At 42.0% G+C, this 25,556-nt stretch overlaps 1 protein-coding gene across 3 annotated transcripts in view; it reads right to left on the bottom strand.

Annotated features, from left to right (window-relative positions):
• Positions 1-1,853: 1,853 nt before the first annotated feature.
• Positions 1,854-25,556, bottom strand: part of SGPL1 (sphingosine-1-phosphate lyase 1) — a 63,051-nt gene continuing 39,348 nt past the window's right edge. For all 3 annotated transcript variants that reach the window (XM_025397207.1, XM_025397208.1, XM_025397209.1), the window contains 10 exons: positions 24,206-24,282; positions 22,411-22,539; positions 14,900-14,988; positions 13,437-13,542; positions 11,835-11,933; positions 10,996-11,145; positions 9,398-9,636; positions 7,449-7,595; positions 6,332-6,452; positions 1,854-5,797 (listed from right to left, as the gene is read on the bottom strand). In XM_025397207.1, the coding sequence (XP_025252992.1) occupies positions 5,657-5,797; positions 6,332-6,452; positions 7,449-7,595; positions 9,398-9,636; positions 10,996-11,145; positions 11,835-11,933; positions 13,437-13,542; positions 14,900-14,988; positions 22,411-22,539; positions 24,206-24,282 (1,298 nt within the window). In that variant the 3' untranslated portion in view covers positions 1,854-5,656. The remainder of the gene's footprint in view (positions 5,798-6,331; positions 6,453-7,448; positions 7,596-9,397; positions 9,637-10,995; positions 11,146-11,834; positions 11,934-13,436; positions 13,543-14,899; positions 14,989-22,410; positions 22,540-24,205; positions 24,283-25,556) is intronic.

A 25,556-nucleotide genomic window follows, 5' to 3' on the forward strand; every position in this document is an offset into this window, starting at 1 on the left:
ACAGTTTGGACATTCCTAATTTGAAAATTGGAAATCCAAAATCTGAAACTTTTTGAATGCCAACATGATGCCCAAAAGAAATGCTCATTGGATCATTTTAGGTTTCTGATTTTCAGATTAGAGACGCTCAACTTGTCAGTATAATGCAAATATTCCAAAATCCAAAATCTGAAACACTTCTGGTCTCACACCTTTCAGATAAGGGATACTCAACCTGTGTTTTCTTCCTGGCTGTGATGGCTAATTTTACATGTCAACTTGATTGGGCCATGGGGTGCCCAGGCATTTGGTCAAGCATTCTGGGTGTGTCTGTGAGGGTGTTTCTCAATGAGGATAACATTTGAATCAATAGACTGAGTAAAGCCAACTGCCTTCCCTAACATGGGTGGCCTCATTCAACCAGCTGAAGGCTTGTATAGAATAAAAGGGCTAAAAAGGGTTGACCTTCTTCCAAATAAGAGGGAAGTCCTCCTGCCTGACTGCCTTGAGGTGGGACATTGGTCCTTTCCTGCTTTTGGACTTAAACTGAAACATCCACTCTCCTTGGGTCTCAAGGCTGCAAGCCTCCGGTCTGCAACAATACCGTCTGCTTTCCTGGTTCTCCAGCTTGCCAACCGCAGATCTCGGGACTTGTCAGCCTCCATAATCACATGAGCCAATGCCTTATAAGAAATCTTTGTGTACTGGTTCTGTTTCTCTGGAGAATCCTAATACACAGGCCTATCATATCAGATACGAGAGATCTCAAATCCTGATGGTCTCTTCAGATTTCTTAAAATCTTAGCAAAGTTCTTAGGGCTTGCCTGGTTTTACTCCACACGAGAGAAGACATAGGCAGCTTAGGAGCCGGCAGGCTATTTATCACTGGAGCAGTTAAAGAGATGGTTTGCAAAGTCAGTTCCCCAGCCAGGAACTCTCTAGGACAGAATATTCCCACGCTGTGTCATGAAGAAGGGGGCCCTGAGAGCAGCCTCATCTCTACCCCAACTGCATGCTACACAAATTTCACCTCACATATGTCATTATGCAGAGAGACTGAGAAGCCTTCTTCCTAATAGTTCTCACCCGTGTCTCCTAACCCAAGTACTAAGCTGACTTGTAAATGCCAGGGTCCCTTGGAGCAGGAATCTAGCAACGTCACAACTCAACCTGGATGAGTTGGTCCCCCAGCAAAGGCCAGGAAAGGGGCAGAGGCTGGAGGTTGAGAAACAAGCGTAATGTTCTTGTTCATAAGAGGGATTAGTAGGACCCCGTTCCTAGCATATATGCTAGTAAAGGATTATCAATACCTATGCTGATGGCAAACAAGATTCAGACAGTGGTCTCCCATCTGTTCCACTTCTGACTTAAATTCTTCCAAGTGTGCTTTGATCTGATGACTGGCGGATTGGAGGACAGATGCCAGACGCCGAGGTATGGACTATACTGTTACATTACATTCCTGCCTCTGCTTATTTTCATGTGTCAAGGGTTGAAAAATGTTTGCCCAGTGCAGGGACAGCTCATGCCTGTATTTCCAACACTTTGGGAGGCCAAGGAGGGAGGATCATTTGAGCCCAGGAGTTAGAGACTAGGCTGGGCAACATAGAGAAACTGTCTCTACAGAATATACAGAAAAATTAGCCAGGCATGGTGGCACACCTGTGGTCCCAGCTACTTGGGAGACTGAGGTGGGAGGATCACTTACGCCTAGGAGGTCAAGGCTACAGTGAGTGATGATCATGCCATTGCCCTCTAGCCTGAGTGATAGCGAAACCTCGTCTCCAAAAAATAAAGCCAACCTTGGCAGCACTGCAGCTGTATGAAGCACATTTATGTGAGACAAAGACACAGGTAACACTTTTTTTTTTTTAAGAAATAAATAGGTTTATTCTAAAATTAATCCAAATAATTGAAATTCTAGGGAAGGATATTAAGAAGAGAAGAGATTACAAGACAGAGGAAAGCATAAAAGAAAATAAGGCAATTAAAACTTCAAATCAAGAAAAGGTTCTCAAAAATCTGACTTTGCCTACCCAGGTATAGTTGGTGGCTATCAAATTAGGACTCAGTAATTACTTGTGTCACTGGCTGAAAGCTGCTCATTGCTGCCAAGAACCTACAGAGAAGGCAAAGGGGCTTACGTACAGCTGTATGGAGCAGCAATAAGCACCCCAGACATGACTTCCTAGATGAGCCAGGCCTCCTCATCCAAGCATATCCTGGATCCTCCTTCTCTCTGGTTTGCAGGTACTTAGGAACTAGGCCATTGGGCAGAAAACTGTAGCAAAAAAGCAGTCCTTGGTTTGATTCTGGCAAAGTCTGAATGGGCTAAAAGTCAAAAGGAAAAGCTGGGTTATCTGAATGACAGCCTTCAGATCCTGACTAACCCTTTGAAAAACTTCTCATTTCTTACTCATAATAGAATAAGATGTCCAGCAGTTACATGTGTGTGAAGATGATCTGAAGAGCTCTGTCAGCCCCTAAACCAAATGCAGGGCTTGAGGCCAATGCCCTTTGGTTAGACAGAACCACATTGCCCAAACGGCTAGAGACCACCCAGACAGCTCAATCCATCATTAAGTTATTGTAAGCAGCACACTGTAAGCATAAGTGGATGATGAAGATGGAAAAAAAGGTAAGATAGGGCCTGTCCCTGGCAAACTAAGAACGTGAATTTCAGACCTCTCTGAAATAGGTACGACTACCACCCCCAGTACAGGGACCAATCAGCAACCTATTAAAATGCCTGGAAATGAGATGGATTGCTGCTTAACTGTGTCTCTTTCATTGCTCGTGGTATCAGTGGGCACACACGACCATTTCACCACCAGGGGGCAATCTCTCACCAGGAGCCCATTCAAGCATGGCCACTGCCCCATTTGTGATCTCGTGTGTGCCCAAGTAATCATGAATGCAACCATCCACAGTAATTACAATTAGGGTCATTTAACTATTTAATTGCTTTTTGAGATTATTGCTGAAATTAGGAAAGGAGCATTGAAATGGTAAGGGGGAGGTTAGAGAAGACAGATTTAAAAGAAGCAAGTACCTTTTTCCAAGTATAAAACTCGTAATATTAAAAGTGACTCAGCAGTGTATTCACATGACTACTTAAGTCTGATGCAGAAACAAGACAGTACAGTTTTTGCAGAGGCCGATGTGACATCTGCATACAACATGATACTATTAAGACTCTCTACCCACCTCTGCTACAGAGTAGCTGCTATATGCACGCATACACAAAAATACAAAATGAAAAGCCTATAAAAGTCTTAAGTCAAACTAAGCCTCTTAATTGTAAATTAAAGTGGCTACAGTAGGTCCCTTTGAAAAACACCATCTCCCCTGGCACCAATGTTGTCACAGCACAGAGGAAGCGAGTGGCTCAGGGTCTGGTCCTGGGGAGACACTCTATAGGGGCACATGCTTCTCCATCTTGGCGGCTGGCAAGCCACAGTGGTGTCTACTGGGTGGCTCTGGGTTCCTGGACCTCATCCAACATAATGCACTGACCACACAGCTCTGACCACAGCTACTCTCAAAGAGGTACCTGCCAGGTCTCTCTCTGACACACACACACACACACACACAACCCACTCTTGGATCCCACAATGCACTGTGGGGCAAACAGGAAACACACACACACACACACACGAATGCCACACCAGCCCTGAATGGCATGACCAGCTAGTCACAGTTGTTGGGTTAGTAGTACAGTGCTCAAGAACACTTCAGACTAACATGCCAAGGAGCCTGAGGAAAAGTCTGGTAGTCACGGCTCTCCCAGCCAGCATTCCCAGTGGAGGAAACTAGAAGATACCAGCTTGAGGAGGCTGACTATTCAGGAGTCCCTGAGATGGGGAAAGGAACAGAGGAAAGTGTCTCCTGACTCGTCTTAAGTACTGCCCTCCCCAAATAGAAACCTCAAAGACTGATCCATTTCCCCTAGGGCCTGGGCCAGGAGTAGCTCACTGCTCACTGCTGTGGAGAAAGGCACATGATATGATGTCATTAGAGCAAGACAGTGGCTCAGCCTACAGGAGAGTTCCCTACAGGGGAAAGAGGGCAGGAAGTGGGCGCAGGGTCTGGTCCTGTCCCTGCACCACCCTGAGCAGCTAGTCTTGGGAAGGGATTACAGGCCCTGGGCCATAGGCTGCTCGCCATTCTGCTTTCCTATCCTGTTTCTCTCCCTGTACTGCTCCCTTTTAGCCAGGGCTGAGAACTGAGGCAAAACTGCCATAGTACCTCTGAAAGCTGAATGAAGGGGGAAGAGGCAGAAGAACACACTACTAGAGAAAATTTTCCTTGCTATGGGTGCTCTTTCACACCCACCTAGGGTAAGTCAAGGCAACTTGTGAAGGTGCTTTGAGCTGTTCCTTCAAGCAAACATATTTTCATTACATAATAGCTTAAGGGTACAGGGAAGGATCACCACCAACTTTGGTGACATATTTGAATCTGGGTGTTCATCCTACTCTGATATTCAGAAAAGCATAGAAAAAGGCTTGGTGTCTGCTCATCACCAGCCCAGGACAGGGTTCAGATGTATTCTGACCACTGCCAGTTCAGGAAGGCAGCACCATGGCCAAAAGCTCCTCCATTATTTGGAAACCATGTTTTCTTCCTAGTCCACGGTAATAAGAACAAGCCAATGGGAGCATCATTCCAAACAATAATCTCCAAAGATGGTGGCAACCAAGTGTCAAATGGGGACTGCAGGCACAGAAGAGACCACCCCAAACCCTGCCTGGGTGGATGAAGCAGGTATGTTAGAATAATCCTGTCCTGCAGAATAGGGAACAGCAGCTTGGTCGATCTGTGTCCTGGAAAAAGAAATGAGTTGCAATAGAAGTGATTCTAAGAGAGACAACGAACCTACTCTTAAGAAAGAGAGGGCCAGGCACGGTGGCTCACGCCTGTAATCCCAGCACTTTGGGAGGCTGAGGCAGGGAGATCACCTGAGGTCAGGAGTTCAAGACCAGCCTGGTTAACACGGCAAAATGCTGTCTCTACTAAAAAAAAAATAGAAAAATTAGCCAGGCATGGTGGCGGTCACCTGTAATCCCAGCTACTTGGGAGGCTGAGGCAGAAGAATCGCTTGAACCCAGTGGGTGGAGGTTGCAGTGAGCTGAGATCGTGCCACTGCACTCCAGCCTGGGCAAAAGAGCAAAACTCCATCTCAAAAAAAAAAAAAAAAAAAAAAAAAGAGAGAGGGCTGTAAAAGCCTCCTGCTTAAAGTACACCTCACACCCAGCTGGGGAAACATCTGTTACATAAATGCCTCCTGCCTGAGATAACAAAGAAACTCTAGCTATCTCAGAAACTGTACCCCAGCTTCTCTAAAGAATCAGGACAGGTCAGAGCTACCACACAATGTTTAAGTGAAGCTGAAAGGTAGAGTTTAGAAAAGGAAATAGTTAAAACAATTTCTAGGCTAACATTTATAACAAGGGCAAAATCATTATGTAATGGAATTCTCTGGGGTCTTCAAATGAAAAACCACAAAAGGAAGACAAGAGGAAGAACAAGAATCCTGAGGCTCAAGCTGTCTCATGGTGTATCTTGAGTTGTGCTCTATGGAGCAAGACCAGATGTCAAAGTTGTGCACGGCCTGTTTCATACCCAAGAACCTTCTGAAGGCTGGAAGCCCCTTGAGACTAGAAAGGGTCCAAGCTCAGCGGGGTTTTGGAGAACCATTCATCTGGCTGCCCTGGGTGACAGTGTCCGTGCTGTACAAGCTGTCCAAGAAGACCGAGGACAATTCTGCAACCATATTCCTGTCAACAGTTGTCTGGGCCATGCCATAAATGGCACCCTACAAATCCAAACAAAGAGACATTTATTAGTGAGGCTGGGTCCAGGAGCAAGAATAAAACTGCGGCAATGAGCCCCTTCTCCCCGAATCCTAGCGTCGCGTGTGCACTGCCCCACCCCATTTCCACCTTAGACATCCCATCACTCTATCAGAAAAGTAGGTGGCGCAGTCAATTTTTCACAGGGACTTTCCAGTCGGCCTTTTTGCATAAAGGGACTAGCCTAAGAAAATTCCAGAGAAAACATGTTTACTATCTTTCCTGTGTCAAAATTTTCTTTTCAAATGGACACTACCACCAGCTGCTTTTATACAGAGGTCTCTAACTTACAAGGTGCTTTATAGTGTAGCTCATTTGAGACTTCAGCAACCCTAAGGGGTGGGTGATGCAGAGATCATCAGCTCCAGTCAACAAATAACAGATGTCTGTGGCAAAGGGGCAGAACCAGGAACAGACTCCAAGTCATTTAATTCTTTCAAACTCTCCACCAACACCTAAATTTCCAAGAGAAGAAAAAAAACTCCAAGTGTCCCTACCATTCCTGTGGTCTTCGCTTTAGGATTCTTCATGATTTGAGTGACAGATTCTCGAATGTCCTTTAGGAATTGTATAGCTACGCGTTTCCGGGCGTGTAGTAATGTAATGCAGAAATGAATACTAGGAAAGAAGAGAGAGAGATGAACCTTGAAGAAAGAAAAAATGTTCTAAAATAATACAGCCCCAAATATGGGAATGTCCTGGTTGCCCTTTCACATTATTTCTGACAAGTGTAGTCATCCAAGTTGTTCCCAGTCCCGGGAATCTGGGCTGTCTGATGCTTGGGATGTCAGGCATGGGCTGGCCTCAGAGCTTCTAAGCGCGACTGAGAACCAAGCTAAGAGGATGAACAGGGTTGGCTGCTTTGTCCCACCCATCCCCTCACAAATTCCACCACCACTGCTTCAACCACATCACCGTCAATGGAACACTTTTATCTTAGATAATCAGCCCCCATGTGCTCTCGTGGGGACAGGGTCACATGGCTGGGGTCTTAAAGGACTTCAGAGCACAGAAGAAATTCTACCTTGCCCTGAAGGAATTTAGTGGGGTTTAGTGGAATTATGAAGAGGGAAAAAGATAGTCCAGATGGGACCAACGTGTGGAAGGCTAAGTTGTACACAGAGGACATAAACAGACCTATACTCAGTTGGAGTGGTGCATTTACACAAAGGTATCAAGGAAGATTAGGTTAGAAAAGTCTACTAAAGAAGGCAGTAGCAGGTCTGAATGATCAGAGACCCCCTGGGAAGGTCTTGAACTAAATATTAGCCAGGCAACGAGTATTTTATAATGGCTGTGTACAAGATGGACTGGAGAGTAGAAAGGCTAGAGAGTGGGAGAAAACCTCATGACTAACCACTGGTCTAGGGAGGTTGTCATCTAATTCTGCTAGAGTTTAAAGGTCTTGTTCTTTGTATCTAATTCTGCCAGAGTTTAAAGGTCTTGTTCTTTGTATCTAATAATTCCAGGTGATAAGAGAGAAATCCTTTAGATATTACAGTTGCTACTAAAGTGCTAGCCTCTAGCGGTCAAACTCTATACTTCAGGTTACCGTACCCAAGTTCTTCCAAAGTCATGGAGCAAAACAAGGCAAAGAGGCTTCTTCAAGCTTACCTGGGTGGGAACTGCAACTGGTTCAAGTTCCACCCCTTAGCAGTCATCAGGTTTGATAGTCGGTAGATGTCAAAATCACAGGATCCCAGAGCAATGACTGACAATTGGGGATTCCCAAAAACAAAGATGCCTTTGATATTTTCCAGTCTTAAAAAAAAATAAATAAAGGAAGAAAAAGTAAACCCAGTCACATATACTCCTCTGGTCACTATCTCTTTAATCATTCAAAGTCTTCCTTGTAATGAATGCAATCTAACCCCTTGGGCTTTAGTCTTCTCATCTTCAAAAAGAAGAAGGCTACACTGGGATCACTGGTTCTCACTGAGATCAGAATCATAGACGGAATAATAAAAATATTCCAAGGCCCAAACCCCATCTAGATCTAATGACTCAGAATCACTGACTTCAAACCTGTCTACCCAACTACCAATTATACTCCCCTAGATGTTTCTGAGACACAAAAGATGTACTAAAAAAAATTTCTGGAAAAATAATCTGCTCATCTCCAGTTCTAAAAAGTCATATGTAATCCCTAAAGCAAGAAACAGCATAGCAGATCTTAACAATGGCCCTATCAGAGCTATAGGAGGACCTTTTATATATATATATATAATTTTTATTTGTTTGTTTGCTTATTTGAGACAGGGTCTTGCTCCGTCACCCAGGCTGGAGTGCAGTGGTGTTGTGATCATAGCTAACTGTAACCTCAAATTGCTGGGCTTCAAGCAGTCCTCTTGCCTTAACCTCCTGAGTAGCTGGGACCAAAGGTGCACACCACCACATGTGGCTAATTTTTATTTTTATTTATTTTTGAGATGGAGTTTAATTCTTGTTGCCCAGGCTGGAGTGCAATGGTGCCATCTCAACTCACTGCAACCTCCGCCTCCCGGGTTCAAGCCATTCTCCTGCCTCAGCCTCCTGGGACTACAGGCATCGCCACCACGCCTGGCTAATTTTGTATTTTTAGCAGAGATGGGGTTTTTCCATGTTGGTCAGGCTGGTCTCGAACTCTGGACCTCAGGTGATCCGCCCGCCTCGGCCTCCCAAAGTGCTGGGATTACAGGCATGACTCACCGCACCCGGCCTCATGGCTAATTTTTAAATTTGTTGTAGAGATAATGTCTCACTATGTTGCTCGCGTTAGTCTTTAATTCCTGGGCTTACGAGATCCTCTTGCCTTGGCCTCCCAAAGTGCTGGGATTACAGGCCTGAGCCACCGCACCTGGCCAAGGACCTTTTTCAAATGAGAAATGCCTCCTGGCAGCTTTCCTTCCCCCTCAATATACTTAAAAAGCCTCCCCAATCCAAGTGACACATAGAGAGATGGGCAGATAAGATGTTAACAGATACATTAGACAAAGCATGCAGCCTGTTCTGGCTTTGGCTTAACCCAATATTTCATTGTCCTCGTTTCCTCTTTCCTTCTGGCCCATTTCTAATTATTTTCTTATTCCAATGATTCTTCAAGTATGATTCCTGGAGCAGTAGCATCAGTATCTCCAGAAATGGAAGTCTTTAGACCCCATCCCAGTTCTACTGAATCAGAAACTCTAGGGGTAGGCCCAGCTATCTGTGTTTTAACAAGCCCTTCAGGTGATTAGGATGCATGCTCAAGTTTGGGAATCACTGTTCTAACCATTAAATTGTACAATGGTTAGGGGAAGAGCTGCCTTAGGGGAAGAGCTGCCAGTTGTTAAGACATTCATAGAGATGAGAAAACCTACAAATGAGGCCCCCGTCTCTGAAGACCCTCCAAAAGTCAGGGCAGAGAAAGGGAGCTTATCCTCCCAGGCCAGCACCACACTCCTTAGCTGCTGCCCTAAACCCTCTGTCTCGCGGGAGACAACAGGTGGGCTAGGGCTATGGATACTTAGCCAGGCAGGTGCCTTGAGCCTACTAGGAAAAAAAAAGCCAACAGACAAGGCAGAACCCCAGTCTTCCACACATACTCTGACTTGAGGAAGCGAGCAGTTTTGATGATCTGTTTGGTAGCTTCAACATAGCCGTTCTCACCGAAGTGCATCAAGGCAGCCCAACAGGCTGCGCTAATGCCACCAGGCCGTGAGCCTGCGATGGTTGGGGAAGCATAGATGCCACCCTGCCAATCTGTATCAACGAAGAACTGATAGTTCCTGTACTTCTTGTCACTATACAACACCAATGATGAGCCTTTCGGGGCGTAGCCATACTGTGGAAGAAGCAGCAGACAAGAAAAGTGAGAGTATGGTTCTGTCTGGCAGATCTTGTCCCAGAACTCTCATCATGCAAAGGAAATCCTATATATTTCTCAGTTTCTCTGTTATGTTTCCCACTCACATTAAGGATTCAAACTTAAAATGCTAAAGGGTAGTAGGAACTTAAGAGACAGAGTTTAAATTCTCTATGTTAGGAATGAGGAATCTGAGACCCAGGGAAGAACGGTGCCCAGTTAATCGGTTTACTCCCTCTCTTGCCCAGCATGTGGTTTACCTTATTTAAAGTATTTCTCTGGGGGCCATATGTCAGGATAAAAACAATGATAAGTTTGCAGTGGAAGCCAGGAAAGGATGGAATTTGACACTTCGAGTTAAAATCACCATCTGACCCCCTTCCCATCTTTTTTGCTTAGTATTACTAAGAATATTATGCTTATAAGAACATAATGGTGCTCAGAATCTAAAAGCTACTTAATCCAGCTTTAAAATGAACTATGTAACTGGTTTCCTTATAGAACATCTGACCCCCTAATAACTCTTACTAAAACTAATATGAAACTAATTTCATTACCTGAACCATCCAGAAACGGATGGTTATGGGAAAAGGACACAGGCGCTATCTGGGTGGTACGGAAAAAACAGATGCTGACCGAAAATCGGCTGCAGATCACACAGATTTTGAAAAACAAGTCTTTAATATACTCGAGTTTAAAACAAGCCCTGAAAATGCAATCAAAACAAGGTACACATTCCTGAGGCTGCTAATACTTCTTCTACATCTGGATGTATATTCAATAGCATTATCAACTGATCGAGACTTTGTCTCAGTCCACCAAGGGTGGCAGGCATGGCCATCTCAAATGCTGAATGTTCCTGAGCACACAGGTTCTTCCCCTTTCCCAAAGGACTCTTACGTCAACATTCGCTTGTCATGTAGGTTCAGCCCAGTTGCACAGCAGCTCTAATGTTATCTACCAGCATGGGAACTCCACTCCCAACCCTCACACTCCTCTACCCTCCACCTCAAATCAGCTCAAGGCTTCAGGGAGCTTTTTAAACAAGGGCCACTACACTAGCGTGCTCTAGTTACACACAGTCAGTGGATACAGAAATTCTCCTAGCCAATTTGAGATAAAGGTAATAGGTTCATTTTCACTACTGCTTGTCACCTCTACCACTATACCCCATCACCTGAACCAGCTGATCTGGTGACGGTAAAGAGAGAGTTCAAAACATGCCTCTGATGAGAATTCTATAGTTAATTTTATACTTTGGGGGGAAGCTACCAATTTATTTTATCAATAATAGTCAAAATAATCAACTGGTAACACTTGATCTCCTCCTTAGCTCACCTTATGGGTGTCAGCTGAAATGCTGGTTACACCTTTCACCCGGAAATCAAATGGGTGCTCCAGTGGGTATCCTGCTTTCTCCATAAAGACGATGAGGAAGCCTCCCAGACAAGCGTCAACATGAAGGGGTATTTTGTATTTGACAGCCAGCTTGTACCAAAAAACAAAGAACATAAGAGAATTTCCTTTATAGCCCTATAATAAAAACTGCAAGACATGGGCGGAAAGATGGGCTATAAACACAAGGCTGTTTTGTATTATGCCTCCCATGTTTTTAAAGAATGGCTATTTTTAACATTCCCAACAAAATTTATCTTTCAAATGTATCTTCCCTTCAAAATAATTCATCTGAAATATGGTATCTATTTTGTATTTAAATATGCATGACCTCAAACTCCCTGCAAAATCAAGCAGGAAATGAGTAGAGCTCTGATTTAGGCTGCCTCTGGCGCAAGGGAAAGGTCCTGTTCAGTCACTACAAGATGAGGCGCAAGGGAGAGGGAGGTGCTGAGGGGCAGCTTATGGAATATCACCCTTTGGTGGGCACATTCCTACATGCAGATTATTTCCAGATCTCAATCTAAAAGGCAATACTATTTCAGAATATCCAGTTTAAAAGGCCTCAGCCTTGTACTATCCTCCCCCACAGCAGAGACTAGCAACTCTTAGAGGCTTCGAACAGAGCTGCAGGGCTTCCCCTAGGGCTGATGAGAGTCACTCATCACTACTGTGGTCAAACAGGAAAATAAAAATCACTTCTTTTTGCCAAGTACTGCCCCATTAAGCTTTGTTTTAAAATATCCATTTGCCTGCCATAGCAGCCCATTTCTCTCATATACCTTGGCCACTTCAGGGACAGGATCTATTACACCATGAGGAAACTGTGGGGTAGAACAGACGAGCATAGCAGTGTTCCTGGAGATGGCTCTTCTCATTGCCTAGGGATTTAAAGTTTAAAGGAAAATGAGAATCGATGTCACAATTTCTCTTCTCTTCTGCTGCCAAGAGCAATCTGGGCTGCCAGCTTAGAGTTCCAGTTCCACTAGCACCCCCTCCTTCACCACTCCAACTGGGAGAAGACTGAATCCCACCATGGTGACAGGACACAGGCGAGTCCAGGTAAGTCCATTTGGAGAATAGTCTGAGAGCACAAAATAAGAAAAGAATCGCTGTGGGGGTGAAAACAATATTGAGCTAAGAGGCCAAAGAGCCAAATGTGAACCCCAGCCCCACAACCTACCAGCAGTGAAACCCTCAGTACACTACTTCAGTCTGTTCGTCTGTTATCTGTGAACTACAAAAATGTAACAGCTTCATCAACCTCTCTGGAATGTCATAAAGCTCAAATGGGATTCTGACAGAACACTGAAACTAGAAAATTCCTCTATACAAATGTGAGGCATAAAAATAATCACTATGATAATGACAATGGTATTAATTCAAGCCAATCTAAACCACAGTGAGAGTCTTTTTTTTTTTCTTTTTTTCTGAGACAGGGTCTCACTCTGTCACCCAAGCTGGAGTGCAGTGGTGTGAACACAGCTCACTGCAGCCTCAACCCCCTGGGGCTCAAGTGATCCTCCCACCCCAGCCTCCCGAGCAGCTAGGACTACAGGTGCACACCACCACGTCCAGCTACTTTTTAAAATTTTGTGTAGAGACGGGGGTCTCACTATGTTGCTCAGACTGGTCACGAACTCCTGGGCTCAAAGGTTCAAGTAATCCTCCCTCCTCAGCTTCCCAAAGTACTGGGATTACAGATGTGAGCCACCATGCCCAGGCCATGGTAAGAGTCTTAAGGGAATTGAGTCCATGTTCATTTTACAAATAGAGAAAAGAAAGGAAAAGTGATGGTGCTGACAGCAAAACCTGTGTCTCTCAAGTCCCAAGTTAGTGACTAGATCACCTCCCTTTCAGAATTCATGAACCTAGGAAAAGACTGAGGCCGGGAGCAGTGGCTCACGCCTGTAATTCCAGCACTTTGGGAGGCCGAGATGGGCGGATCACGAGGTCAGGAGACCGAGACCATCCTGGCTAATATGGTGAAACCCCATCTCTACTAAAAATACAAAAAAAAAAAAAACTAGCCGGGCGTGGGGGCGGGCACCTGTAGTCCCAGCTACACAGGAGGCTGAGGCAGGAGAATGGCGAGAACCTGGGGGACGGAGCTTGCAGTGAGCCAAGATTGAGCCACTGCACTCCAGCCTAGGCGACAGAGCGAGACTCCGTCTCAAAAAAAAAAAAAAAAAAAAGAAAAAGAAAAAAAAGAAAAGACTGAAGCTGCAGTCAATCACCACTATCAGTGTAGTTTTTCATATTCTGGCTGCCACAATCAAAGGCAGTCAGACCCGTCTAAGTGTGACTGGAAACGGCTAGTCAACAAGAGGACCTTTCTGCCATCAGAGCCCAGCACAGACAGTGGGCCCTCCAGAGGGACTCACCCGCACATCCACCTCCATCATCTTCGTCAATGGGACTCGCACAATCTTCATCCCAAAGTAACTGGCTGCTTTGTTAAATGCAGCATGGGCACTTTGGGGAGCCACACTAGATGACAGGGAAGAGAATAATAATGAAATTCAGACCAAAATAATAGAAAACATCATTAGCAGCTAATCTAAATTACCGGGAGTAAATTCTGATTATTTTCCCCCAAATTAAAAGTGTTCATACTGCTTTCTTTTTAAGCACACCCAAAAAGAGGCCCACTGATTTTCTGCAGAAACTTCCCTCCTATTTAGGAAATCATTCTGGCAATAGGAAGAGGACTCAGAAGTGATCCCACAGTGAGGGATTCAAAGCATAAAGCAAGGCTGGCAGGCGGAAAGCTGGGGGACAGAGACTTTGGGTGAGAGCAACACAAGGCAGAGCGGGCTAACAGCTGCCTACCAAAGACAGGCACCTCAGTGAGAATGAGAAGAAGGCTTCCCGGCACAATGCGTGTTCAAGCAGAAATGTGAACACAGCGGCCAAGCATCAGCTCAGTGGCCCCTTCTCAGTGGCCCCTTCCAACTCTGAAAGACCACAAACCTGAAGAAACTAAAATCCCCATTTCTCCTACACATTTGGAAATAGTATTTCAAATAGTGCTGAAAGAGAAAACGAGGTCATGCATATTTGCTTTAAGACTTTCCTCAACTAGTCCATTCATACAACGAATCCGTTCCCTTTAAGGAGAAAAATCTCTACTACTAAGGAAGTTGCAAGCACCAAAGATCAACGTATGAAGAAAGAATGGCGGCCTGGTTTATTCTCTTATGCTACATATGAACCACAGCATGAGACCATATGCAATAAATCCCCTTTGTCAGTGATACTTGCAGTAAAAATATTAAGATGTAAGATAAACATACTGTACAAGGGAACAGTCTAGGAAAAATAATGTAACCAAACATCAAATTTATGTCCAAGGAAGGCAATGTGGGTAAATCTCAAAAAGATATTTTTATTCTTCCTCCCAGAAAACAGCCCTCACACTAAAGTTTTCCCAGAGAATACCCTGAGGCAGCCTATAATATTAAGTCACTTTCTAAGATAAGCAGAAGTAAAGTACCTAGAGAACTTTCTTTAGGCTCCAAATAACTTGCCAATATCACAGGATTCAAAGATGTAGTCCTCAAACTCTCACTTTTGGAAAAAGGATCTTATTTTTGCTTGTAGTATATACTATGTATGATCTGGGGGTGGGGCAGGATGGGAATGATCTTGAAAAATAACTGGCTGATCCATTTAGAATTTTACTGAATGTGAAAGGGTAAGGGCAGAGGGGCTAGGACAGGGGGGAAGGGGGCCAGAATTATGAGAGAAGAGAAGGAGCAGGAAAATGGATTATCTGGTTTAGTTTCATAAAGCAGTACTCCAGACAGACAAATTCAGAAGGGGCAAAACAGCCACACATACATACATTTCTGGAGTTTTGATCCCCTTCTCGAAGGCCAGGTCCCGATATGCTTTGCAGGCCATGAGTATGCTTTCTGTTCCCCCAGAAGTCACCTATAATAAAGAAGAGATGCCATCTGTTGGGGGAGTCAGGGATGCCCCGATTCTTCATGCCCTGATCTTGACAATGTTTGATATAGAAACAGGTAAGGTCTTGGATGCATGCTGCAAGGCAGACACTGCCATGTCTTCCAGAAGGAAAATTTGGCTTTATTGGCTAAGCCTAATTTTGGCTCAGGAGAAGAATGAAAGCTACTAAATAATGAGCAGAAACTCAGCACTGTCTAGACAAATGCACATGTGCCCAGATCCCACCCATTCACAATCCATTTGCGTTTGTGTATTAATTTTTCAATTTTCAGATAAGATAGGGCATTTTATGTCATTCAAAAATATCCGAATTTTAATTTAAATTTTCAATGCCTGCTAAAGAATGTGAAATTGTTTTTACAATTCTAGTAAACTGTGCAATACACTAAGAGACATTCAGACTTTCCAAAGTAAACTGCTGGTTTCGACAAGTTTGAAAGAGAAAAGCAGAAGTTTCTACTTGATGGAAGTTTGTTGCCTTGTTTGAAATAAAACAAAAATCCTAATCCTTTTTAAATGAAGTAAAATGTTTTCCTAATGTTTGGCCTAGCCCCTCTGATAAACACATTTCTTTACCAGAGTTCAAACAAAAGGCATAGGGGTCTTTTTATTCATCTATTTTCTCCACTGGACTATACATTGATGAAGGTAGGGACCAGTCTGTTCATGACAACATTCCTAGCACCTGACACAGTTGCTGATACCTAACAAACCCTCAATCCACTTTTTTTTTTTTCTCTTGAGACAGAGTCTCACTCTGTTGCCCAGGTTGGAGTGCTGGGGCATGATCTCAGCTCACAGCAGCCTTTGCCTCCTGGGTTCAAGCGATTCTCTTGCCATAGTTACCTGAGTAGCTCAGATTACAGGCGCCCACCACCACGCCCAGCTAATTTTTGTATTTTTAGCAGAGACAGGGTTTCACCATGTTGGCCAGGCTGGTCTCAGGCTCCTGGCCTCAAGTGATCTGCCCACCTCAGCCTCCCAAAGAGCTGGGATTACAGGTGTGAGCCACTGCACCTGGCCTCCACATTTCTTAATGCCTGACTTGACTCTCAGTAAACCTTGACTAACACAGGCATGTCATAGCCATCTGGCTATTTTTTAAAAAAAATAATATATAAGAATGAAACATTCTAAAATAAACAAAAAGCCGCAGTACTAAACTAGCTGGACAACTTCTTAGACTTACCATCTCTGAAGATTCATACAATCTTTGAAAGGTTTTTTCAATTTATAGGTGAGAAAACTGAGCCCTTGAGGAATTAAAAGTGTTTCACTCAATGTCATACATTAGCATCTATTGACAAGAAGTAAAACTTTCTACATTTTCATATTTAGTGTAGCTTAATACAAGATGGAATCAGATAAAGTAACCACTGAACTTTCCTAAGATAATATCCACATACAGGACAAAAATACCATTGGATACAAAATCCCTGTGGCCAGGAGTTATATGGAAGATGAACTGAGAAAAGCCATTTTTTGACTCAGGAAGTCTTTATGAAACATGTGACCATCACCACAAAATAATGCACCGAACTTGGGCATGGCACGCTTGTTTGTAGATCACTACATTTCTATGCTGCAGAAGACAAAAGTACTTATAGCTGAGGTCAGCTCTGCACATCAGCATGTCCTGTGGTTTAGCATAAAACCTCAGAATGTCACAAGAGGAGCCAGGCCAGCTGTGAAGAAAGTCGGGGAGGTACCAGCAAAGTCCAAGTCTCCAGTGCGTCAATCTCTTCGTAAGGTCCAGTAATGACCTAAGCAATAATATTTCCAAATTCCTAGTCACCTGCTTCATGTGTCCTATTTTTAGTTCAATAACTAGTCAAAACATCATTATTTATTACGCAAACACCAGTGTACTTTTGACTGTAAAAGTAGGAATACCTAAATTCAACTTTTTTGTTTGTTTGTTTGTTTGTTTTGAGACAGAGTCTCACTCTTTCACCCATACTGGAGTGCCATGGCATGATCTCAGCTCACTGTAATCTCCACATCCCAGGCCCAAGAGATCCTCCCAGCTCAGCTCCCCGGAGTAGCTGGGACTACAGGCACACGTCCCCATGCCTGGCTAACTTTTGTATTTTTTGTAGAGATGGGGTTTCACCAAGTTGCCCAGGCTGGTGTCAAATTCCTGGGCTCAAGTGATTCACTTGCCTCAGCCTCCCATGGTGCTAGGACTACAGGCATGAGTCAACATGCCTGGCCCTAGGTTCTACTTTTAATTTGTATTTCTGATTCTGTGTTTTAAAATGCTATTACTCTCCCACTTCTTTCTACCTCCTATACCCAAAGAAAAACAGGAATTTTCACTGTGAAGTAAGAAAATGGAGGCCTCAGTAACTATTTGTTATGTTATTCAACTTCTTTCAACATGTATAAAAACTCTCACTTTAACATACGATATGTATTTCAGAAAACAAGAGAACATCATCTTCTTGGAAAATTTTCTTTCAGATGCTGTTTGGATCTGATGACATTAGCACAAGCCAAGAAGAGTGTTTCACATGGTAACCTAATTTCTTTTAGTATGTGAAGTTACCTCTATCATTGTAACTGAGACAAATAAAGTTAATAGAAGGAAAGATAGTTTAAGGTTGAAGAACAAAGAATGAGAGCGCTTACAACTCTTAGCTAGGAAGAGCCTAAAGATTGCCCAGCCATTTGGTCTTATCTTCTGGCTTCCCACCTCTGAACACTGAACTCTTTCTTCACTAAAAGCAGCTCATCCAGAGAGAAAAATAAGAAGCTAAGGGAGGAGTGGGGGAGACAGAGTGGGAGAGGGAAAAAGACAACACCAGTGCTGATTCGTTATTTTATAAAAGTCTAAATATTAGAAGAGCCTGGGAATCAGACTCTATCCTTCTTCTGATCCCTCACACACATGCTGAAGATCATAATAATAGAGATATGGTTTAATTGCAGCAATGCAAAAAACCCCTAGGCCTGGACTTCTAGAATAAGATGGGAAGAAAAAAAAAAGGTGAGGGCAGGGAGAGAAAGAGAGTCAAAACCTACAATAACAACAACCAAACAAGGAAAGAGAGATAATCTAATGCAATAAACTTCAAATATTGGCAATCAAAAACAAAAGAAACAGTGAAACAGCAGAGAGCAGAAGTAAGTAAAACACTAGTTTCTAATCAGCCCTTGAAACTATACTGCAAAGTCAGCAAAATCCTGAGAATTTTCCTTTATACCCCCAAATCTGCAGAGAGGCAAGCTGAGGGGGTTTCCTTATCTTCTTCCTCTTCTCACGAGTGAGTGGTAAACATGGCTGCTAGGGAGAAATGAGCAAAATGGGAGAGAGAACATCAGGATTGGCTCTTTAGAGTGAAGACTTCAGTGAATTAAATAATCAAAGGGTATTATCTCTTCCAAATAAGAGAGTGAACTCTGATAGGTAACTGAAGAGAATCTCAGAATAGACCCAGATATTCTAATACAGATAGAACAAAGCTTTGGCTGAGCTTTGTCCCCAACCAAATGGTCTCAGACAAGAAGCACCCACAGTGCATAAGAAAAAACAATGTCTGGAGAATGCCACCCCAGAATGAGAGAAAATGGCAAGGCAACTATGCAAACATACTAAAAGGCAGGGGAAAAGGTAGTACGTAGCATGCAAAATAAAAACCCGACTCAGAAGGAAACAAGCTAAGGGACAGAAGGAAACCCCTTATAACTTTCTCACTATAGGAAAGTATCATAAGAACATGAATTTAAGAAAACAAAGAGTTCAAAACCTAGACCATGAAACAACAGAATGAGCTACAGACCTAAAAAAAAAACAAAGCCAGTAGCATCCATACAGAACTAACAAAGACATTAGGAACAGCAGGGAATAAAATAAACATTGCCGAGAATAAAAACGCTGACTTCAAGGAAAAGGTCTGAGATAAGTTTATTGAACCCAGATTTTAAAAAGACAGATTGAAAGACCAGTGCCACTCCACATGTGGAGAACTGTGTTCAATCTGGCCAGAAGCAACCAAAAGTCATTCAGAGAATGACTGCAATGACTGGAAGTCTGTGAAATCATATGAACAGCTGAGTAACCCAGAAAAATGTGGGGCAGAGAAGATTCAGGGACAAAGGGGCTTTCAAATATACAAAGGTCTATCACACGGAAAAAACAATTATGGAACTTCTATTTTGAGCAATATAGATTATATACCTTGAGCAATCCGCCTAACTGAAATAAAAAAATTTACAAAACATTAAAAGAAAATTTAAAACCTATCATTAAGCTAACATAAAGAAACTTTTACTAAACCCCCAAACAAAGCAAAATCAAGAATCCTGCAAGATAAGTAAGTGGCAAAACTAGATTTCACCCTGAGGGTGGCACCAACCCCTACAGACTTCAAACTGCTACACTGACAGATGAGCAAAGGATGCACCAGAAGATACATTAGAGACTGCCCAAGGTAAGGAGTCCAACAGGAGATGACTGGAAAAAACTACACTCTCAAGTGTACAAGAAATAAATCCCACTACTGCAAAAGAGGAAAGAAAAAGAAAAACTGTTTTTATCAACCCTGATGTTCAAGTAAAGAAAAATAGTAATCTTTCAAGAATGTGTACCAAGGAAGCCTTTATGTGAGTTTGAGGTCAGAATTCACACTACCTCTGTGGTACAAAATGACAAGCTAAAGATTTGACTTAATTTGGTTCCAGTGTGGTGGCAATCCCCAACAACTCACAAAAGTATGACAAATCTTCTCTGGAAGAAGAGAACTTCCAGACTTAACTTCAATCTAGGCCTCAAAGAATCCCTAGGTTCCCAGAAAAATAAGTGGCTCATAAAAAAAAAAATAAGTAAAATAAAATAAAACACGAATATAAGGAAACAAAGAACCATGACTGAAGCCAGCAGAATCAGGTAACGCTCATGGATATTGGAATTATCGGACACAGAATACAAGATATTTATGTGCAATATATTTAAGTAAACAAAAGTTAAGCCAAGGAAAGGGACTATAAAAAACAATCAAGCAGATTTAAAAAAAAAAAAAAAAAAAAAAACACAGCCAAGCGTGGTGGCTCACGCCTGTAATCCCAGCACTTTGAGAAGCCAAGGCGGCAGATCGCTCGAGCTCGGGAGTTCAAGACCAGCCTCAGCAACATGGTGAAACCCCATCTCTATTAAAAATACAAAAATTAGCGAGGCATGGTGGTGCACGCCTATAGTCCCAGCTACTCGAGGGGGCTGAGGTGGGAGGGTCGCTTGAGCCCAGAGAGGTCAAGGCTGCAGTGAGCTGAGATGGCACCACTGCACTCTGGCCTGGGTAACAGACTGAGACCCTGTCTCAAAAAATAATAATAATAAAATAAAAGGAGAACTACAAAACAGAATTCTTAAGAATGAAACTAGAGTAAATAAAATTTAAAAGCTCAATGGGCTTCTACTTATCATCAGGCTCTAGTAATTTGCAATTTACAGCCAATCTTTCATCTACCCCTAACCACCCTAGCCATCATTGCTATTGAGAATATCAGTTGTCCTAACAGTTATGCCTTTGTAGGTAATCTGTTTCCTCTGGCTGTTCTCAAACACCAATTAGACGCGTGTTAGCCTTCTCATTCTATCCTTTGCATCTCTTAGCCTCTCTTTCACACTTTCTATTTCTTTGTCTCTCTGGACTGCATTCTGGGTTTTTTTTCAATCTGTCTTTTTCCATAAATGTGACTTTGGAGCTATGTAATTATTTTACCTAGTTTTAAAATAAACCAGGTCTCCTTGGACAAATAGCTGACTGTAGGCCTGGAGCAGGAAATGGACAAAGTGAACCTGAATCCGGAATATTTTGTCAAAAAAAAAAAAAAGGAAAGAAAGAGAAAAAAGGTTTTCAAAGATTACTTGGGTCATGTAAATGGACCTTGGAGCCAATATGAAGATGCTCCCACTGGCCAAAGATGGATGAAGTAATTTGTGCATCAATCTGAATAACAGCTACAATGGATTGAGGCACACACACCATTCCACAATTTATCCATCTGTGTCCTGTGGATAGGCATTTGAATTATTTTCAGTTTTTAGCTACCATGAATAAGATTGCTATGAATATTAATGTCCATATATCCTGATATTTATGTGTACTAATTTTTCTAGAGTATGTCCTGAGTAGCAGAATTTCTGGGTCATAAGATATACACATCTTCAAATTTACCAGATAAGGCCACACTGTTCTGTGGCTGTTTACTCTGTGGCCTCTTACAAGTTCTTCAAGAGTCTAATGGCACAGAGGAATATACTGTAAGTACATTATTATCTTCCCTCTGAAAGCCACCCTGTTCACCTCAATACTCTAAGGGAAACTGCTGCTATATTATGGGTGGTTCTGTTTTTAACAGTTTTGTTTTCAAAATGAATGCCAGGCATATCACCTTTATTACTACTGAATACTTGAACATGATGATTTTCATGGCGCCAACATATTACAAAAACAAAATAAAACAAAAACAATGCTTCCTGGGAAAAAAAAAAACAAAAAGAAACTAAACTATCAGGTGTTCTTGTCTTCGAATGGGCCCTTCAATAATTCTATCTGCAGTCTTTATAACGACTGCGAATGTGATGAGTATCTGATAGGATTAGCACCTCTAAGATACCATTACAGCATATTGAATTAAATCTATCTATCCTACATAACCTGAGATTTCGTTTTTTTCTAAAGACAACAGATTTAAAGAGAAGTTTATCTATCATAGTTTAGAAAAACTAACAACCATCTACTTGAAAGAACAGGTAAAATAAAGAATCTTCATGTGTTTCTTTAAATATAATGACGTCCTCCCCCTTTCTTTATGCCTAATAGCAACTAAATGAGGTTCCATTTACAGCAAAATAATAAATTAAACTTTGGCTCAGGTAAAACCAGAAGTATATTAAAAACACTGCTGGATGGTACAACAAAAGTATACATAGATAAATAGGGGGATGGTAAGTGTGCGGGTAAGGGATGAGGGAAGAAGGGGGTAGGGAGGGAAGGAATGTAGAGAGCAGATATAGCAACATATTTACATTTAGTGAATCTAAGGTGTTCTTTAAGCTATCCTAGAAACTGAATGTTGGTTCAAAGTTTTTCAAAATAAAAAGGTGAAGAGAAAAATATCTAGAAGAATATATACCAAAATGTTGACATTCTCTGGGTTACAAAATTACAAGTAACATTTAAAACTGCAGTTAATTAGGATCTTTCTATGATGATCAAATATTCCTTGTGTAGTAAAATGATCTTTCTACAATGATCAAATATTACTTGTGTAGTAAAATATTTTTAATATTTTTATTTATTAAAATATAATTAATATTTATTTAAAACTCTTCTATTTTAACCTAAAAAATAAAGGTATTGGATGCCCCTTGCACATACTTACACATCCACATGAATCTGGTCCCCCATTGAACAGGGAACAAGCTATCCTCACAATTTCTGCCTCTATCTTGCGTAGTCCTGGGAAGATATCTGGATGCAGGGGGTTACTCCATGCAAAATCTCCATAAGCCTGTAAAGAAATGCAAGCAGAGGTGAAATTAAAACTATTACACTATATAGGACAAAGAATCATGCACTAAACAACAGTTTCTAAGTATAGGCACAATAGAAACTGGAAAAAAAGGTAAGATATACTCCTCAACCTAAAGAAGATCAAAACACAGCAGAGGAGACAGACATGTAAATAAATAATTTTACAATGTGGTGAGGAAAGAAGTATAAATATGGTTAAAAGCGCAGACTATAACACTAAACTGACCCAGCAGGAAGTCTAAGCTTTGCCTATTATTTTCAGCTGTGTAGGTCACATAACCTAAAGTTGTTTCTTCATACGCAGAAGTAGTTATGGTAGCTATCTTCTAGCGTTCTAGCAGTCATGAAATAACATAATGCATGTGAAGCACTTTGCACAAAGCAGCTGTTGTTATCGACTGCAATACCAGGTTTGTGTACAGAGTGCTAAGGGACCCTGAAGAGGGAACAACTAACATCCTGGGTGGTCTAGAGGTGTCTGCTGAGTGGAACTCTGAGAGAGGAGTAGGAATCATCATTTGGAACAAGACGAATGATGGAAGGGAAGGAAAACAACATGATAAGAGCACGACACATTTAGTAAAGAAAAGAGGCAGGATTAGTGTTTATGTGGGAAATAAAAAGTAGTAGTTAAGAAAAAATAAGCGGGAGCTGGCTCATGAAGAAACTTGTATTCTCTGCTGCATAAGAACCTGAGTTTCATTCAGTAGATAATGGGAAACTACTTAAAGATTTTAAGTACAGAAGATCAGAGCATTATACCAACTTATGCAAAATCTGTCATATTTATTAAGAGACACTTCCATATTTATAATAATTGAACATAAACACCTTAGAGATCATCAGTACAACCCCAATTTTAAATGATGAAGTAGAGTTTCCAAAATAAAAATGACAGCTGAGTGCAATGGTTCACACCTGTAATCCCAACACTTTCAGAAGCCGAAGCATGTGGACCACTTGAGGCTGGGAGTTCAAGACCAGCCTGAGCAACAGAGTGAGACCCCATCTCTACCAAAAAAATACACAAATTAGCTGGGTGTAATGGTGCACGCCTGTAGTCCTAGACTCTCAGGACGCTGAGGTGGGAGGATCACTTGAGCCAAAGAGGTCAAGGCTGAAGTGAGCCATGATCACACCACTCCACTCCAGCCTGTGTGACAGAGTGAGACTTTGTCTCTAAAAATAATAAAATAAAATAAAAATAAATGTGATGAGAAATGGAAGCAGCTAAGAATGAGAATGATTTGAAGTTACATGAGACCACTGCTCATCTCGGGTCACAGGATTTGAGAAAATTATGAAAGAGTTTCCCTATCCTCTCTCTCCTTATCAAACAAAATCTGTCTCACCATAACAAATCTCATCTGACAGGACTATCTTCCCTAGTAATCTGCCTTCTAGACAGGACATCTGCAAAGACTGAAAACATACATAACGTTTTACTATTTGACAGACTGAAGATGTCTTTGATAATATTATACATATTTGCCTATGTCTGTGTGAAGAGAAACTTTTATGGTTTTATTGTAACAATAAGCTTTCCTTAAGTAATTTTTCTAATTACAAAAGTAAGGAGAAAAAAGGAGGTCATGTAAACTGGCACAGACCTCACAGGTTTTCCTCAAGAACTGGACGCTCACCTTCACAAGGAGCTCAGTGAGCTTCTCCTCTCCACTGTACACTGTTCCAGAGGCTCTCCCCTCTTGCCAGAAGGCGTCTGCAGAGAAAGGTAAGGTCATTAGGTCAATAAGCAGGAACCTCTGGGAAGACAGGTTCTAATAAAGAAGAAACAGGAAGAAACCCCTCTGGGTACAAAAGAAAAAAATGTTGAGTGGAAACCCAACAGCATTCTTACAGCAAGTCAAGAAAAAAGTTCAATAAAGAGTTAGCACAATAAAATAAAGATGAAAAATCATTATTATCAGCAATGTGAAAAAGATATTAATAACATTTAGGTACAATAAAGGCAGTCTGATAACAATGTTGTCCTCATCCTCAACTACCTTCTAACAGCAGGAACATTTGTCTTTGTCTATACTTATTTTTCGTTCTCTATATGGCTTTGGAGTGGCCTTTTTCTGCAATAGCTTCCTTCTTCTCTCCCTTCCTATCCAGTCCTAGGAATTTTGAGAACTGTTATGGGCAGAGTTGGCAGAAGAAACCAAGATGAAAAGTGTGAAATTTCAGCACACTATCATCACAGATGAAACCAGCAAACAAACCACAATGAGGAATAAACCATGAGCACCCTGGTCTCAGACACTGGCTCCCTTAAGCCAAGCCTGGAAACCCACATAGAACTAGTTATTTGCTTCCAGCAGCATATGCTGTAGCATTCAAGATCAGGAACACAGTCAACATTGGGATAAACCTCCTTTATCCCAGTGTGGAAAGAAAAGTAAAGTTCCTGACTAGAATATAAGATCTGACTTTCCACTTTCCTCTCTCCCTGAGACATTCTTCATTTTACCCACCAATCTGTTGATGTGGGTGTCTCAGGTCCTTGTGCTACAATGCAGCTATGCCCTATTGAAAGCGGGTAGTGAGAAAACTATTACAGAAACACACCAACTAAAAACTGCATGGAGCCATGGGCTCTCCAAAACAAAGATCTTCAGCTCTTGAGAACAGAAAACTAAGTGGTAAATATACAGACAAACTCATTCTCACAGCAATCTGCCAAGCTCTGACTTGCTGCCCGTTTGACTTTCACTCTTTCCTTAGAGGACACTGCTCTGTACTATACACAGCTTCAGACCAGTGGTCACCAGCCTTTTGAAAATAAGATAACTGGTTTCATTTCCTGTTCTTTTACTCATGCTAGAGAATACAGCAATGGACAATGACTTAAACATTAAAGAGAAGGCAATATGGTGGTGGTAACCAGCTCTCATAATCATGGAAATCTTTTAACACACAGGTTTTAGAGTGCTAACCCCTCCTTCATTCACCTACATCCTAGACTACATCAAATTTTGTACTACTCAATGT

Source organism: Theropithecus gelada, chromosome 9 (genome assembly GCF_003255815.1).
Source record: "Theropithecus gelada isolate Dixy chromosome 9, Tgel_1.0, whole genome shotgun sequence".
Lineage (NCBI taxonomy): Eukaryota > Metazoa > Chordata > Mammalia > Primates > Cercopithecidae > Theropithecus > Theropithecus gelada.